Here is a 17,815-nt window from a genome sequence, read left to right as displayed (position 1 = left end):
TGCAAATTTTTACCTCCACTGAGTAGAGTTAACCGAGTACCTGTATTATCGATTCAAATCTATCAACAGTGAGTATTCTTGTGATGTCAATTAGCACTCTCACAGCGAACACCTTCACACAAATTTATCGAAGTGGAATGGCGCCGAGTGCTTTTGGATTTTACCGTTTCCATGATTCGTATGGGAAGCAACTCTAAACTCATTTGAACCATAGAAACGCACTGAATCAGAAGCAAGAACTGCTATACGTTGAATTTGGCTAACTACATCCTCTTTTGACAGATTATAATTTGGTTAACGTTATTGCATGCGGAGTGAAGGTTTGACATTTTATATTGATGCAGCTTGGATATATCGATGAGCTCTTTATATCTGACTCAAATCAAGCGACCCCTATTGGAGCACTTTGTGAGAAATTCAAGGAGGTTGGACAAAAGTTGCTCAATCATTATGTTAGAGTTCAAGGACAGGTCATATCACAGGTGATTTTTCATCGAGCTTTCTCTCAGCATTTATTAACCTCACATCTTATCTTTTGCTTGAGTATCTATTGGAGCGGTTGCTGTCTTGTCAGGCACAACGATATTGCTCAGGTCAAATGTAAAGCAGCAGGTACACTAGCTGATAATCAAATGCATCTTGCAACAACACAAGATCGGCTAATCGGAGTAATTTTTAGATTGTCGGAAGTTACCAAAGAATCGATAAGTTAACGATAAGATATTAAGGGTCAAATTTCAGATTGCTCGGGTTTTATTTTTAAATAATTATTTTGCCATGATAATCCGCCATAAAAGAGTTCAACAACAAGTGAAGACGGTTTATTTCATCATTAGCAATGCTCAGTTTCCCTTTTATATAAATTTTTCAGCAGTAATTCTGATCACTGGAGTTTTATGTTCGGTGTTACACAAAGCTTAGGAAATCTTTGTTATTACAAATCTCTTCTACTGTGCAAAATGGTTTCAATTCTCTCAAAATTTTATCGCCAAAATTGTAACCGCTGTAGTTACAGTTGTAATTTTAAACTACTGTTGGCCACTGTTAGTAATTAAATTAGTAATTAAAAGTTGGTAATTAATATTTTTAATTTTGAGTTACTGTTAATTTTAAACAAAAATATTTTACTCGAAATGAGGCATTGTGTGTGAGTGATGGATTTGCTCAGTGATATAATTAGAAGTCAGTAAAGATTTAATAGCTGATTATTGGCAATTGTACACACAGCTTCATAAGGTTCTCATTTTTTCCGGTGGGCAACTTTTCATGAAAATTAATTTTATTAATCTGCTAGAGTTTTATTTGTAATTTGGAACTTAGTAGCCGATTGCTTGAAATATTTTTAAACATGTTAATTTTGTTCATTTTACATTACTGTTTTATTCAACAATTTATTCCTTTATATGTTGTTATGCATACGAGGTACATGTATTGCTTTTAAATTCTATTTGGCTGCCCCTCATTAAAAAAATTAAGATAGGTCTTGAGATGATTTGGGTAAATGAGAAGTCGTGAAGGCTTTGGTAATAGTGGGTGTGCACAAGCTTCTATCAGAAACAAGGGCTAAAATAGGATTTTATTAAAAACATTGCCTGAAATCTTTATCAATATTTAATGTTTTTAGGCTACAATAACTACAGTATTTCTTGACGTGTAACAGAAGTGAATGCAAAATTTTTTTTGGTTATTAGACTTATTTGTGTTTTGTTCTCTAATTAAAGCTAGTTGCGTGTCGATCACTTGTTGTTATAAGTAGAAGATAACTCTAAGTTTATCGGTACTCGTCGTCATCAGAGATTGCTCACACATCGCCCTAGTGAACAATAGATGAGTAGTGGGAGTACACGGAAGGAGCCTATTTCTAGAACTTCAGTGGCCTGAGACTTGTGGTAGAAATAGCACTGAATGAGTTTTTTGCACCTCGATAAAACAGATGTAGATAGGTATATAACTATAATAATTACTATATGAGCCGGTGGAAAAGGTGTGCATGCTATTTACAGCTCCTGCGAAAGAGTGTCGAGACGCGTGATTGGCTGAATACAATAGAACCGCGAACAGTCAGAGCCGTGATGAAAAGGGTCATCGAAGACATCACGGGGATAGACACTTTAGTAGGTCAGCTTTTTGAAGAGGGCACGAGAAAGGAGATCAGCAGTGATTCTAGCAGACGTACTTTAAACTATAGCCTCGCTTCTAAGCAACCAAGCAAGCATAATTGGACCTACGCTTCCAGGTTAGTCAATAGTCATGTTATCAGTCTTTTGTTGGGTTCTGGAGGTTTTACCTTTGTCTGTTAGACATTAAATTTAACTGTAATATCTACAATGACCTGTAGTGATTGTTTGATGAGAAATACAGCAGTAATTTATTATAGCTTAATCTCATTCTTGGGACACAGGAGTTGCCTTCTCTATGGTATTATATTACACTCTGGTTTTTGCAAAACTATACTTTGGTTGCTCATCCTAATAATCACTAATCTTCACCGATTGCCAGTTTTATTCATTTTATATCACTTTTATTGTCGTTTTGCCGACAGCTGTTGAAAAACCTTGCTGTGTAATTGTATTTTTTACTTTTTTTATTGAGTTCAGTTATACTGCTTTAACAAACACCTTTCTTTTGTACTCCTTCTGTATAAAAGCTGAGATTGGGTTTTGTTTTAGTATATACCTGCAGAAATGTTAAGGGTAGAGTTGCTAATCTATTTTATTTGCCTAAAACCCTTGGCAGCCTTAAAAACAACTCCCAACTTGATATGCTTAAAAGATCGTTTATTTAGATCCTAAAACTAACCCAATGTTGAGCTCACTTAAATTTATTTTTATAATTTATGAGTGCGACAATAAATAAATACATGTACATATAACATCACAAACGCATTTAACGTAACAAATACATATAACATCACAAACACATATAACATAACAAATACATATAACATAACAAATACATGTAACATAACAAATACGTATAACATAGCAAATACATATAACATAACAAATTCATATAACATAACAAATACATATAACATGTTCATATTGAACTAGTTCTATAAGGCTTTGGTATTATTGTGATAGTGGTTGTGGCGGTAATATTAGGTCAAAGTTCAGTTTCATAGAGCCTGATCAATGTCTGCATTTCTTTATTTAGTGTTAACAGCACACTGATGAGTAATATACAGAAACTGTTCTCTGAGAAAATAGAGATATTCACTGCCATAGAGTTTAACAAAGTCTCTATTCTCACCGGTATCATCAAGATCAGTCTCAAGGTTAGTGCGCCATCTGCGTAAAAATATTTCTTGTGTTACACGGACTGCTCAGGGTTGCCCCAAACAGTAGATCCTGGGAGACAAATAATCTTAGTACAATCTTACATGGGCGCCTCACGTGAATGGTAGGAGTTGTCCACACACTTAGTAATAAAACTATTCATAGCATTAATATCATAGGTTGTGGGTCTGTACGTTTTAGACTGATTGCTATGTGTGAATGAAAGGTTATTAGCGCCGCCATTTTTATAGTTGTTACACATCGCGCAACCATAAACCTTCATAAGAGTTTTTAGTTCTTCTCATTTCATGCCGACTTTGACAGTGAAATGTACATACATGTATGTCTGAGTTGCAAATTTTATGCTTGGTGTTCAAAACAGGAAATGTAAATTTTTAGTTGTATGAGTAGTTTTGTGCAGTGTTCTTCAACTTTTGTTTCAATCAATCGGCCTGTACGGTTTGTTATGGTCTGTACAGTTATGTATTGTCTCTCTGATACCTGAATGGTGCGCGTATACAGTGGGCTTCCTTTTTCTGATCAGAGACTACAACCTGCATCAAACCGCTATCAAAATGTAGTATTGCCTGGTGGCAAAGGTACATTTTTGATAACGTCTTAACAGCCAGCTAACTTGTTATATAATACGAACCTAATTTTGCAATTCTAGCCTAATTGCTGTAGAGGTTTTAACAAAGTAAATATGCCACATGGTGTGCTTGTAATATTGTCTTTACAATGTTAACTTGAGTTTGACTCACGAAGTTTGTCACACTTTAGCTTCCCTTCTCTTATTCTAATCTCTAAAGATTTGCTTCCAAAGTTGTGTGTAGTAAGTATTTTACTGTGTAGACCTTTCTGGAGTGTGTGAGGTTGAGGTCGTTTGGAACGTATGGTCTGCAGCAGATCCAAGTGGATACTCACTACCTACAACTCTACTTATGGAGATTTGTGTCAGATGAGAGGTGAGTTGGGGTTGCCTCCCCATCATTAAACAACAACTGTCAAGATGTTATGGAAATGGAATTGGTTAAAATAAAATTACTTTATCTAACCTTGAGACTAAAAAATTAAACGCAGTCTAGAATATCTCATTATATAATAAAAAGTGTTCTGCTAACATCATCATACACAGTAATCATTTCAGTAAATGTTCTGTCAACATAATCATATTTTATAATATAAGAATATATTGTGAAAGCATTTTGTAATTATCTATAAATGTCAGCATGTCAGACTGATTTATTTGCAAGGTTTGATAGGCTAGCATCATGTCCATCGAGCACACGTTCATCATCTTTTTATGACTCAAAATAATCTGCAAAATTATTAATAGTATGACATAATTCTTTATCTACATTACAATTATCTATCGCATACCAACTCAGGACGTAATCACATTGCTCTATGGAATATTTTTGTTATCAATTACCTCACTCTAATGTTCACATACTCCTTTATCTCTTTGTTCTTCAGGTTGAAGCTGGTGTCTCTCATAGCATAAGTGGCTACTCTGTTTGTTTATTTTACTGTTTTTCTCTATGTTAGTATGGCGAGCTGTTGAAATTTTGTTTTTTATCCAATAATTAGCAAGGTTTCATTCAAACTTAATCAATGATCAACCCTGAGAGAGTGCTTTTATTATCCAATAAGAAGCTTAACAATTGGTCGAACTTCAATTTAAGTATGTTCACTTTTCAGTTAGTTACTCTGTTGCAGCAACCACCTTGACAATACCGGGGATCCCGATGGGTGGGGTTTCGTTTTATTAGGCCAAAAAAACACCACCCAGTTTGCTTCTAAAACTGTTTTGCAAATAATTAACTTTTAAGAGTTGTGTTTTGATCTAAAATTTGTCAGCAAATTAGTAAGTCTTTGTTGCTAGGAAAACATTTTATTATGGTATCTCTGTTACTAAGGAAGTTAGCTATTGATTATTGATTCTCCGTTACTAATGAAACTCGATTACTAAATCTCTGTTACTAAGAAAATTCTTGTTTTTAGCCTTCGAAATAATGCTAAACATATTTTGATGTAAAAACAGCAACAAATCACTGCATAGTTAACTCAGAAGTATCTTATCTTGTCACAACAAGATAAGAAAACAAATCTCCAACAACTCATAATTAAAGAATTTTGCCTCAACCACCCAAATGATTAGAATTGATGAGAAATTTAGTTGCAAAACAAACATGCCAGATGATAGCCAGGTTACTCCATTAAAGCTTGGTTTTATTAAGGGCTCTCAGCTCAAACAGGACGTACCTGCTTTGGCTAGTTGAACTACATGTAAGTTGCTGTCTTCATTCATTTGTTACTGATAGAAATGAAAAAATAACAATAACTCCTAAAAATTTAAAAGGAATATTATTTAGTGATGAACTGCTTATCACAGAAATCTGGTGAAATTCACACGCTAATTAATCTAGCGTACCTGTAGCTAGCGTACCTGTAGCTAGCGTACCTGTAGCTAGCGTACCTGTAGCTAGCGTACCTGTAGCTAGCGTACCTGTAGCTAGCGTACCTGTAGCTAGCGTACCTGTAGCTAGCGTACCTGTAGCTAGCGTACCTGTAGCTAGCGTACCTGTAGCTAGCGTACCTGTAGCTAGCGTGCCTGTAGCTAGCGTATCCATATCTGGTATGCCGTAGCTTAAACATGTAAGAAAACTGCTTAGCAAGATGACAAGAATGATTGCTGGCTAAAAAGATGGATGCATGTACACTTGTACATCCAGTTGGTTGGAGGAAGTGCCACCAGGGCATAAGCAGCGTGTTGACCTACTAGACCTGTTATGTTACAGCATTGTGCACTCTTTATTGGATGAGATAGTGAACAGCGCGGTCCACAGGTGTATTAACCCAACATTGATGGAGCCCAGTGTGAGTTACTATCCACTTACACTCTTATATATACGATCGTTAATTGTTTATTTTATTAGTTTTATGTATTTGTAGATCATTCAATATTGTGTTTTCTCATACTTGACTAAGAGGTATAATTGTCAGGGATGTGCTGGGATATAGAAAGGTTGAACGCAAATATTGAGTTCTGTAGTAAAAGAGTTGTTACATAAGAAGATAACTACTCCGGATGTATAATACTTCCTAAAATGATTACCCAATGAATTTGAGTAACTTACCTCTTAAGCTAGTGGTCTAAATCTTTACTAAAGCAATAGCTGTGTTTGAAGCCAGCTTAATAACCCCCTAGTTAACCCTCTAGTGCTAGTTAATAACCCCAAGTGCTTACAGCATGGCTGTTTTAACTGATGTGATGAATATCTTGACTATTATTAATCGTAGTCCAATGGATAATCTCGATGCCTCCAGAACAGGAGGTACTGATATTAAATCCTCTGCGAAGCAGGGATGTGATATCTAGATTTATTGCAGTGCACTGAGATTTATACGCAGTGCACCCTCGAGTTACAACGCTTTTGTTTTACAGCTTTTTTGCCTTACGATGAGGAACGCGATGTTTTTTTGTCTCCCACATACCGTATTCTTTTCGCCATACGACATCAATAACAATGTTTCCCGAAATCCAAATTTGGGGGTCGGTGTGCTGCATACGTGGTAAAAACGAAGATGCTAATATGCTATTCGCCGAAATCCCTCCCACAATTCATGAAGAGATACGATGCTCGCTCTCTCGCAGTTCAGCATTATTTATTATTAGTTATAATGAAAACGGAGCCAAAAACAGGTAATAAAAGTAAAGATGAGGACAAAATTACAGTTTAGTGAAATACATACGAAAATCTAGCTTTAAGTGTGTGTTTAGTAAGCTAAATTCATTTAAGTTAAACTCAGGTTCATGTTATGCATCTGTCTTGAAGATAAGATCTTCATATGGTACGTACTGTACGTACTAATGTTACATTTTATTGCAGATCATAACCAATGAATACACTAAATACACTAAAGTTACTGTAGGTAACTATAGTTACTAAGGTTAATATACTATTTTGTTACTAACTTTTTAATATATACAGTGCGTATATAACATTTTGATGATTTTTACCAGAGGATGTTTGCATTAGACAATTACTATGGGTTTCTATACCCTCTACGACATTTTCGCCTTACAATGCTAACACTGGAACTAATTAATATTGTATGGTGGGGTGTACTGTATATATTAGGTAATCAGTCAAGAGTGGTGTGTTGTTGTCTAGCGGAAAGGTAATCACATAAGAGTATTTCAGTAGTCAACTACTCACATCATACTCTCAGGTATTATAGGGCTGGCTGTTGGTATTTCACTGCTAACTACTCAAAAGCTGCATACAGTTGTATTTCTGTTTAGCTATGAAGGCTTTATGAATACCTTTATGAATACCTGAATGTCTACATGCTGATAGACCTAAGCTAATCTTTTATAAAACCTATAACACGGTCTCTCTGCTGGTATACGATTGCGTGTTCATTTTATGTATGTAAGGATTGGAATCACATTTGTTCTCAGATGACCTTCCAATGTATAAGCATGTACACCGGTGAACATTATGGTGTCATCTTGCTAGTGCTCAATATGAAAAACACTGATACATCTATGTCTATTTGAACAGGTCGTGGAACTGATATGTGACCAGGGCTAGGTCAAGGTTGAGACAACTCCTAGTGGTGCTTCTAGTATTTTTCTGGCTTCAGAGTTGGTAAGGAACAAACAGTTCTCCAGCGCAGTGCTATAGCAAGGGAATAATTGTTTGTAGCTTTACATGGCTGAATGGTCAGAGATGATTGACTGTCAATCAGCTGTGACCTCTGACCTTTCCGTTAGTTACTTTTGTCTGATGTTAAAAGTGGCTGATTTAGAATGCATTCCATCGATTAAATAGGCTATGGGGTTGTTACCGTGGATACTGTCAGAATTAACCACAAATCTATCAATTATATTCCTTCTTTATTTAAGTTTTTAATATGAATAATTGGCTTTTGAATATACAGACAGAAATAAATCCTCTTGCATGTCAGTTTGTGACCGCTGTTCCTTTTCTGGTTATCTGACCGACCTCCAGTGAGTTCTGGTTATCTGACCAACCTCCAGTGAGTTCCCTCTGTACTTTTGTACTCTTCTCTTGTTAATGCTGATTTGTCTTTCACTAAAATAGTCAGTGTGCAGTTTTTTACTGTAGTACCTTTCAACATAAGTCCAAGTTTGCCGGATGTTACATAGTAAGGGTATCACAATTGCATTTACTTGTATATGGTCCTAGACGCTATAGCTTTAGATTGCATTGCATATCAAACTAAGCCCAGAATATTTGTATTTATCCTTCCACACATATGACAAACATCATTTTATATATGTCATGACACCAACATACTACATCAACCATTGTATGTTTCAGTTTATGAACTTTCTGTTACTACAACCTCCAATTTACTATTCGACTGCTCAGAAATTCTATAAGATTACCAACTTTCAAAACACGTTTGTTCAACTCAATAATTCCGTGATTCCTTTTTTTTCAAGTTTTTCCTTTTGGCATGAAACGTTACCAATGTCAATAAAAAGTTATTCATACATACATTGATATTGATAAATACCACGAAATATATTATATCGCATATGACTAGCTTGGCTAACTGGTATATGCATATGGTAACAAATTATCTATCATGTATAAGCCTGACCGTGAATACCATTTATAATTGTTCAATTGTTGTGGTTGGACGGACTTGACCAAGTTTATATTGAGATTTAGGCGTGCAGAGTTTAATTCAAACCCTTTAGCATTGTCTGTATACAAGATTGCTTTGTTCACCTTCAGCTACACAAACCCACCGAAAGTCTTTTTATAGGTTGATCAATTTTGTTGTATTCTTTGATAATAGCTGATAGCTTCAAAGGCATTAATTGGATCTGAATAACGATTGTTTTTAGATTGTGAAAATACATAGTTTGCTTTTTTACATATCTTAGAAAGATATGAATGTACATGTATTGTAGCACGCTGGCAGTCTCATGCGCCGTGAGAGATTGTCATGTGTAATATTTATCTGCACCATTATTCAGCAGCGTAGCAAGGTGGTTGAGTGGGGCAAATGGTCGGGTGCTTGGCTGGGAAACCAAATATCTGAGTTTGACACCTATGCAAAGCATTTCTTCTTTCTAACGCTCTTTGCTTGGTTTCGGACAGTCACAGCACTTACTATAATAAAGATTAAATATCGATTCGATGAATGACAATTGTTGCATTCTCCTTATACTAGCCTCAACGAATATAATTAGTTGAGTAATTGAGCAATATAATTAGTCCTGATAACTAGCCTCAGCCTCTATAATTAAAAATCCCAAAATCGGTTTATCCAATTTGAAATGTACATAGTCTTTTATGATAAAGGGCAGCCGCGGTGTAGTAGGAAAAACGACTTTCCAGCTCAAGGTCAGTAGTTCCACCACCCAATGCCACGACGGCACCTAGTCTCAAACCGCCCTGCGCCCCAAGATACACTATCTACACTGCCGCTGTAGTTGGTGGCCAATTTCACTAACCCATAAAATCCTGCTAGTCAAGTTTCTATGAAAATTTTTTCAGGTTAATGAAGACCTGTAGAGGTACTAGGCTATGAACTCGGTGAACAAAAATTAGTTTTTCGGTGTTATCTTCTCTTTGGTAAACAGTAGTAGGGTTCATTCAAGTTGCAGAATTAAAGGTAGTAGCACTGTTTATGGAGATACAGATTAACCTACCATTCTTAGCCATAAACACCTCAGCTATGAATCAGCTTGTGATTCTGTATCTACCGGTACTACCACAGACCAGGAAGGTGTGGCTATTCTATTCGCTGAATCATGCATTCCTTCCCACACTCCTCGCCAATCAAGCTTTTTCATTTAATTATAATTCAATATAGTGACGCACATGTAGGTTTAAATATGGTCTTGCCTTCTTTTTTCTGTCTTCTAGCTTTTACAGGTTGACTGGTCAATCCCAGGTACTGTATCCTCTCTTCCAAGCACGGATTCCCATCTATATATAGCAAATTATCTCCCTTGCTTTGCAAGATTTCTCTGGCATGTACCCAAGCACCACCTGCTCTGCCTTGTCTCAACCTGCAGTTAGACCAAGTAGAATAACACAACACTATAGCATCATCAATAAGTATCATGTTAGTATTGTTTGGACATATCAATTGATCAATTAAATAATAAAATTGATAATTAAAATGATTATTCTATCAATTTATTCGTATAGCAGGTGAGCTTTTAACAGCAAATATTGTTTCAACAAATTTGGGTAAATGTTATACAGAATTCAGAGGTTATTTAAGAGTGAACAGAATGATGACAAGGAAAACAGCATGTTCTATAACGGGTCATATAGCAGCATGTTTTATAACAAGTCACATGGCAGCATGTTCTGTAACAGGCCACATAGCATCATGTTTGGTAACGGGTCACATGGCAACATGTTTTGTAACAGGACACATGGCAGCATGTTCTGTAAGAGGCCTCATAGCAGCGTGTTCTGTAACGGACCACATGGCAGCATGTTTCGTAAGAGGTCACATGGCAGCATGTTCCGTAACAGATCACATGGCAGCATGTTCCGTAAGAGGCCACATAGCATCATGTTCTGTAATATCGCGCATTTATGTCACCAGTCAGACTAAACCTCATAAATATTTCACATTAATGTTATGTGAACAGCACCTCTTAAAATGGAATTTTTTAGCACAATCAATGGCTACTTTAGCGGAAAACAAAAATCTATTGACATGTATCTCTTGATTATTTATTGTAATTAGAGATTTCTTATGGCTGGATATAAACACAATTTAAATTGTCTTTTCGTTACAGGTGAAGACTATGCTATTTTGAATATAAATTTCATGCTTACTCTTTAAGTTGGTTTGTCCAGTCATTCTCTAAACATGCCCGTTGTTTTTCATATAATAAATTATTATAGGGCAACCATTTATGCTGAAAAATTCCTTTGTTGGATGAGTCGGTGAAAGCATTTACTCGCTCTGAATTTTTAATTTGGCACACTATTGCGCACTGTACCTCATATCTTTGAACTCTTTTCTCTGACTCTCTCCTGATCTGGATGGGGCACTTCTTACTGTATTCTACAGTATCAACATAAAAAAACTTTGTGCCTATGTTTTATTTTATGTGCTATTTACTGCCACTATTGCCAAGCCAGTTACGCACGACATGCTCGAAGTGTTTTTATTCTACTTTTGGAAACTTTCATAGCATGTTTCACCCCAAGTTCTACCAGAAGCATAATTGGCTTGTTGAAGGAGCTCTTGATAATATCCTATTAGCCAATCATAACCCAGCGTGTAGGCCTACAGGTACGTTATAAATTTTGTGATGGTTTTATGGCATGACGCATAGATGTAACATTAACCAGATTCTACGAAGCATAGCATCCAAGTATTATTCAACTAAAACTAGATGGTGTAAACATTTCTTAATGGCCGACTAGAAAACTGAGAGAATAGTTGATGCTGGAATATAAACTATGACCTAGCCGATTAATTGTATTAACTAAGCCAGGTTATCTTTTTCTTAGTGTACCTGCTGGCGACTCGTGCGGACAGTTCTTGTCATGGGCACCTGTGACTGCATGCCACGTATCCTGTTCATTCTGTACTGCTGTTGCTGGATGTTGACTGGCTGCGCAGTGTTGAGAGGAGGTAGTCTTCTCTCAAACAGCTGAGATATGGGTCGAGATGGCTTTAAGGTGATAGAATATGGTACAAATCATAAAAAATATTATGGTCCTTGAGACAAATTAAATTATATATTAAAGTTGAGATAAATTATATGTTGTTAGTATACATCTGTTTAAAAATCCTGTCAGTTCAAAGTATTCTGTTAGTATGTTAATCTCAAATGTCACTTGGCAAAAATTTTGCATTTATGGCAGGGAGGTTTTTCTGAATCCTGCATGTGCCAATTATTATAGTGTGAAATCATAAATATTGTTTTTATCTAATAATAAAATGCTTAGAAAATGGTTTGTTCAACCTTGTTTCTTATAAATAAATGGGCTCAGTTGTACATTTAGGCTATTTAGAGATAGTCATTACTAAATATATGACACATACCCTGTTAAATAAAGTGCTACAGGCATACAGTTGGCAGCCTATTTATGCAGCTGACTTTGGTTATTGCTTTTATTTTAGCAAAATCTGTTGGTCCAAAGCATGAATCATAGATTATGTAAGTCACTTAGTTATAAGATATGTCTATCAAAATATCGTTTGGAGTTCCCTGCACAGTGATGAATAATCTGATCTCCAGTTGGTCCTGTTTAAATTACCCAGCCCCATCCATTCAAATAGGCTTCCAAACAAACATTCTTTTTTTGAATATAAAAGGAATTATATGCCTCTTAGCTTGTGGCTTATGGGCACGTAAAGAGGTTGTTATTGTCTATCAAGCTATCACACTGAATGATTCAATTATCTTGACCATAAGGACAATGACCTGGCTCGATGACTTTTTACTTTTTAGTGACTCCGCAATCATGTCATACATCTTTATTTTATAATAAACAGAATTTCACGGATAACAAGACTTCCTGTTGGCTTAAAGACATAGAACAACTATTAAAAATAATTTGTCTTTGGTGAGACAGGCTGATTTATGGAAATGATGAAATTTCCTATTGCATTATCAAGCTAACCTTCTGGCTATGGCATGCAGTGCGAAAACTTTCTTGACTCTCCCGTGCCTTCCTCACATTCTCTCTGTGAAACTGGGCTGTCATAGCAATTGTTTGTCCATATGTTGTTCTGCAGCCAAAAAGCAGAAACAGCTCACGGTAAAAATTAAAACTAATTATGTGTATTGACTATTGTGTATAGTATTATATTGTGTCTATTGACATGTTTGTAGGATATGTAAAGCGTGGTTTCTATGTCAGCAGTGAGACACTGGCAGCAATCTTAGGCAGTTAAGCGCTACATGATGAGGTTCGCTGACTTGTGTTCATATAAATTCTTACGGCTGATGATAGTGTGATCATGCTATTGTAGAATGTCAAGATGAGTTTTGACTCATGATTGGCCTACTATGTAATGTCAAGATTATTTTGAACAATGACAGCTCTCAAAAGTAGGCCGAAGTTGTTAAGTGTGTTTGCCGATGCGGTGATAAGCGATATGTCTTCATATCGGTAATCGTGATCGGCACAAGTGCTGAACTTCAATGGTGCAATGCATTTTGTGAATTTGAAAGTTTTGTCTGCGGCTTCGTGCTGTGTTCAACTCTTGCTCTGACCATCGGTAGTTACCATTGATACCTCAAGTAAATGTTTCCTGTCCTGTGAACCCGTCACCCTGTCACCAGTGCTAGGCTGACAAGCTAGCAGGAATGAGGCTTATTGAGAGAGGAGGAAAAGATTATCTCTCATAAATCACAGTTTAAAACATCGGAAACAGTGTAGATATGGTTAAGTGTAAAGAGTTCAGCTAATATTACATCCTTTATTACCACGTCCTCTATAAAAGTTAAGAAGTATTTTCCACACAAAAGTAACATTCTGCCTTCCTGCGAAGGGTCAACACGGGTATGTTAGCTGAAGGTAGCTACTGATCAATTCCATTGTGCTGGTATGATAGAGAATTACCTTGCTTCCCCGCATGCCTCTGGTCCGCGTGAAGGCCAGTACAGCCTGTTCACAAAGTTCATTGCCATTCCAACTCGTCTAGCAGCAACTGAAGCTGTTGACCACCCATACACTCACATATGTGCATAGTTGGTGCCTAAAGTGATGGCAAAGTTATTGTATTGTTCATCATTGTTTAAAAGGCTTACAATGGCCAGCCAGCTGAATGTTTCTAGTTGTTTTTGCTTAATTTTGTCCAATTGATCAGCAATCGAATCATTATCAAAATCATACATCTGTCTGTGTGTTTGTGTATAACTGGAAATTTATTATTGTAATTCTCTGCAAAGATCAGTCATAAAAACGTATAACACACGAACTGTAATGCTGCTATAGGTCAATGCTTGGTTCTAGTATAAATTCTAATAGTTACGGAAACAAAATGGCACTAGAGAATTCGTTGCATAAAAACACTGATAACATAAAAACAGATAACTTTTATATATTTCTTGTATAAATAATAAATGTAAAGTCATGGATAAGAGCATATAAGGAAATAAAAGTAATGTGTTATGTACATTTTACCCTGAGAGAAACTTGTGCCTTTATAGGAGTACTGGTTATAATGAGGATAACATATGATATGACGTAGTTTGTGCACAGGACAAATGAGATTAAGTCATGACAGGAGATAAACAGAAAATTCCTTAACTCATAATGAAGTAAGTATACATGTATAATCTACAAAAATCTACATCTATCAATTTAATAACTAAATGTCTCTAAAAGTTTGTAACATGACCTAAATATAAAAAAACTCACAACTCAAAATGAGGTAATAATATGGCTATAAACGTTCACATCAGGACCGAGATATAAAAACAGAAATTCGCAATTCACAATATAGTAATTATGTTATACTTAGTTGATAAAATTTCACAACACAGAATGCATAGATACAAATAAACATAAGTCTCACAACTCGGAATGGAGTAATTATAAAGTTTATAAAAGTTTGTAACTCTAAGCTGAATAATTATGTTATAATAGTTTGCAAAAAGAAGAAAAGTTTACAACTCAAAATGAAGTAAAAATTCCCAGTATGACTTAAAAACTCAGAACATAAGATAGAGAAAGTACGTTACATAAAGTCTATAAAATTCCACAACACAGCATAGATATGTATGTTACATAGAGTTACACAGCATAGATATGTATGTTACATAGAGTTACACAGCATGGATACAAACAAACAAAAGCTCACAACTCGGAATGGAATAACTGTATAAGGGTGATATAAAGGTATATGATATGGGAGATAGCAATTAGACTACCAACTAGTGACTCATATGTATTAATAGTATGTTATTTATATTTAGAATAGGTCCACATCTGAAGATCCTTCTCACAGAGAAAGGTATTTAGTATTTAGTATTTACATATGACGGCAGCACCATGTATCAGTAAATAGTAAACAGTGATATCTTTTAGTAAAACTTTCCCGATTATATAAGATTTTAGAAAACTGATGGCTGATTCCACTTCTCCGGTTGTGCCCTTTGTCTCATACACTAATTTTGCTGACTTGACTGTAACCAACTTGCGAGGCTTCATGGTCTCTGGTATAATCTTCGAATTTCATTCTGATCGAATTTTGTCAAACGCGCGAAGCATTCCTGCTGTAAAATACAAGCAACTGTAAGAGCCTGACTTGCCACTGCTGTGTGCAAAAAGAAGAACCAGTTCAATGGCATTAAGTTAGCGGAGTCAGCTTACGCCACAGCATGACTACTGCAGACTTTTCCATACTCAGTGTTACCAGAGCTGTCAACCGGTGACTTCATCACAAAACTTTGGATGATTGTATACCCGGTGATGTGACTTAGGACCATCTACCAAATATGCAAGCATCTAATGTAAGCGCTTATACTTCTACATCACAGCCTTTCCGGTTTCTCTTCATCAGAACCTCCAAATACGAGTGCAGCCGCCACTCCATCGTTCTGTTTGGAAGGCACTAACACATTACACAGTAATGCACATCTGCATAAAGGAGACAATGGAATCTTCTAGAAAAGCGTTTACTTTGAATAATCAGAAGAAAGCTTCTGTATTAATCAAGATAGCCATGAAATAGACAATTGCTGCTTGATTAGCATACCTTCTCTGGCTGTTTCTGCCATCTTCATTCTTGTGCCCGAGTGACTAACGCAAACTTATCCATTTCCAAATGTTGGACTAGATGAAGATCTTCTGACAGCTGCATAAGCACCATGCACCTTGCTTCCTTTGTTAATTCTCTCTGACACCATTCTTCTTCTCATGCTCTTTTATACTGGTAAATAACGACGCACTTTCTGTTTTTCCACTTTCTTGTCCTGAAATGAACCCTCAATCCGAAGCAAATAGATGGATATATGATGCTACCCTGGTATAAACCTGTTACTCACCAGTGGTTCTGACCTCAAATGACTCCCAAGCTTGAATACCCGCAGCAGAGCGTAGCGCAAACAAACTGGCCTGTGGCCCCTCGCAGCCAAAATGGAGTGATTAGTGTGGCTTTGTAAATAAGGTCACCGGCGAAGCTACTGGAATGCTAACCTCTGAATATGTGAGGAGTGGTTGCCCACCTACCCGTTTAATTGAATGCTCCCTTTGCTTGAAAAATGAGCCTAGCAAATTGCTATAATAACAAAATGCCTATCTTTATGTGCTTGCCCAAAGTTAACGTGAACACACTCTAGGAGAAATGGGGCTACTTATCACTGCTCAGGCCTCAAGCAAAAACAAATCCCCCGTAATCCTATCCTACTACTAACATCTGAGAGCTGACAAGTCAGCAATAATAGGCTTAAGAATTGATCTGCTACATCTTGCATTAAACTAAAACAGAAAAGTGTTTTTATACTAGCTAACGATTAAGTCGGGCCTGAGTAGTCGGTCTTTCATAAACAAGGTTGCAGTAAGCATGAATTGCTGGAGGAGGAGAAAGCAAGGTTGACGAGCTCAAAGTGGCACTAACTTGAAAGTAACACAGAGAATTTCACAAAGATAGACTATGCATAAGTATAGTGGACACCAACATTTTTGAAAAAAATGTAAGTTCATCAAATAATACTGATTCGTAATTAGGTATTTTTCTTTCCATTTATATTGTATTTCAAAGCCGGATATTGACTGTAGTGTGACTCCATATCTGAAGCTTTTGCGCCAACGGTCAATTAGCAGGACCTTTGTCTGGTCAATTCTTATCTTATTGTTTCTTTATCTTCACGTCGGGTAACTTAATACCCACTCATTGTGAGTATTGTAGTTGTTGTTTCGTGTGGCGGGAACAGGTCAATATGTAGTGCATAAAATGCTCTCATGCCGGTGATAGATACGCGCTGCATCTTTCAAGGTTCCAACAAGCTATAAAGTGGGCAAAACTTGTAAAAATTTGAGAAAAAAATTTTAATATAAATTTTACAACACTAAAGCTTGTGAATGGCTTCCTGAAGTATTTTTATTTTATGTATTTGCTAGAAAAAACTGATCTCAAACGAAATCTATATACATTTGTAGAAATGATAGGTTTCGCTGCAAATCAAATGATGTGGGAAGCGATGAAAAGGGCTACAACTGATCACTTCCACTTTGATTTCTATGCGATATCAAACTCACATGTTGCGACATGTTGGGGTTTAATTCCTCAAAAAGGCAACTGGCTGTGACAGAAATGACATCTAAACTTAGATTGCTCTCTTAAACTTAAATTGCTCTATGTGGCTGGGCATGTCGCGTAGAGCCCTCCAATCTGCGAGAGTCCCTTGTTACCTGACTCAGACATGTCTAGCCAACATCACAGAGCTATCGTTTGTGTAGCAGGGCTGTTAAAAACACACACCCAGCCTCGGCTTGTAGTAAACTAAGCAGACCGCATACTTGATCTTCAAGGGATTTCTCACACCTGCATATCAT

General features: G+C 36.4%; 1 protein-coding gene and 1 long non-coding RNA gene across 4 annotated transcripts in view; one reads left to right on the top strand and one right to left on the bottom strand.

The window, feature by feature from the left end:
- The window catches only part of LOC137389820 (vacuolar protein sorting-associated protein 51 homolog), a 29,718-nt gene extending 21,464 nt beyond the window's left edge, over window positions 1–8,254 (top strand). For all 3 annotated transcript variants that reach the window (XM_068075938.1, XM_068075937.1, XM_068075939.1), the window contains exons 16-21: window positions 345–482; window positions 2,004–2,236; window positions 3,157–3,277; window positions 4,131–4,243; window positions 6,080–6,158; window positions 7,850–8,254. In XM_068075938.1, coding sequence (XP_067932039.1) covers window positions 345–482; window positions 2,004–2,236; window positions 3,157–3,277; window positions 4,131–4,243; window positions 6,080–6,158; window positions 7,850–7,879 — 714 coding nt within the window. In that variant the 3' untranslated portion in view covers window positions 7,880–8,254. The remainder of the gene's footprint in view (window positions 1–344; window positions 483–2,003; window positions 2,237–3,156; window positions 3,278–4,130; window positions 4,244–6,079; window positions 6,159–7,849) is intronic.
- Window positions 8,255–14,160: 5,906 nt separating this feature from the next.
- On the bottom strand, window positions 14,161–16,176 carry LOC137391633 (uncharacterized). Its single transcript, XR_010978141.1, has 2 exons — window positions 16,017–16,176; window positions 14,161–15,534 (listed from the first exon to the last, which is right to left on the bottom strand). It is a non-coding gene; the product is annotated as an uncharacterized lncRNA (long non-coding RNA).
- Between the last annotated feature and the right edge of the window lie 1,639 nt (window positions 16,177–17,815).

Source organism: Watersipora subatra, chromosome 3 (genome assembly GCF_963576615.1).
Source record: "Watersipora subatra chromosome 3, tzWatSuba1.1, whole genome shotgun sequence".
In the NCBI taxonomy this organism is placed as follows: domain Eukaryota; kingdom Metazoa; phylum Bryozoa; class Gymnolaemata; order Cheilostomatida; family Watersiporidae; genus Watersipora; species Watersipora subatra.
Note: the sequence above shows the minus strand (reverse complement) of the source record. Positions and strands in the feature narration are given on the sequence as shown.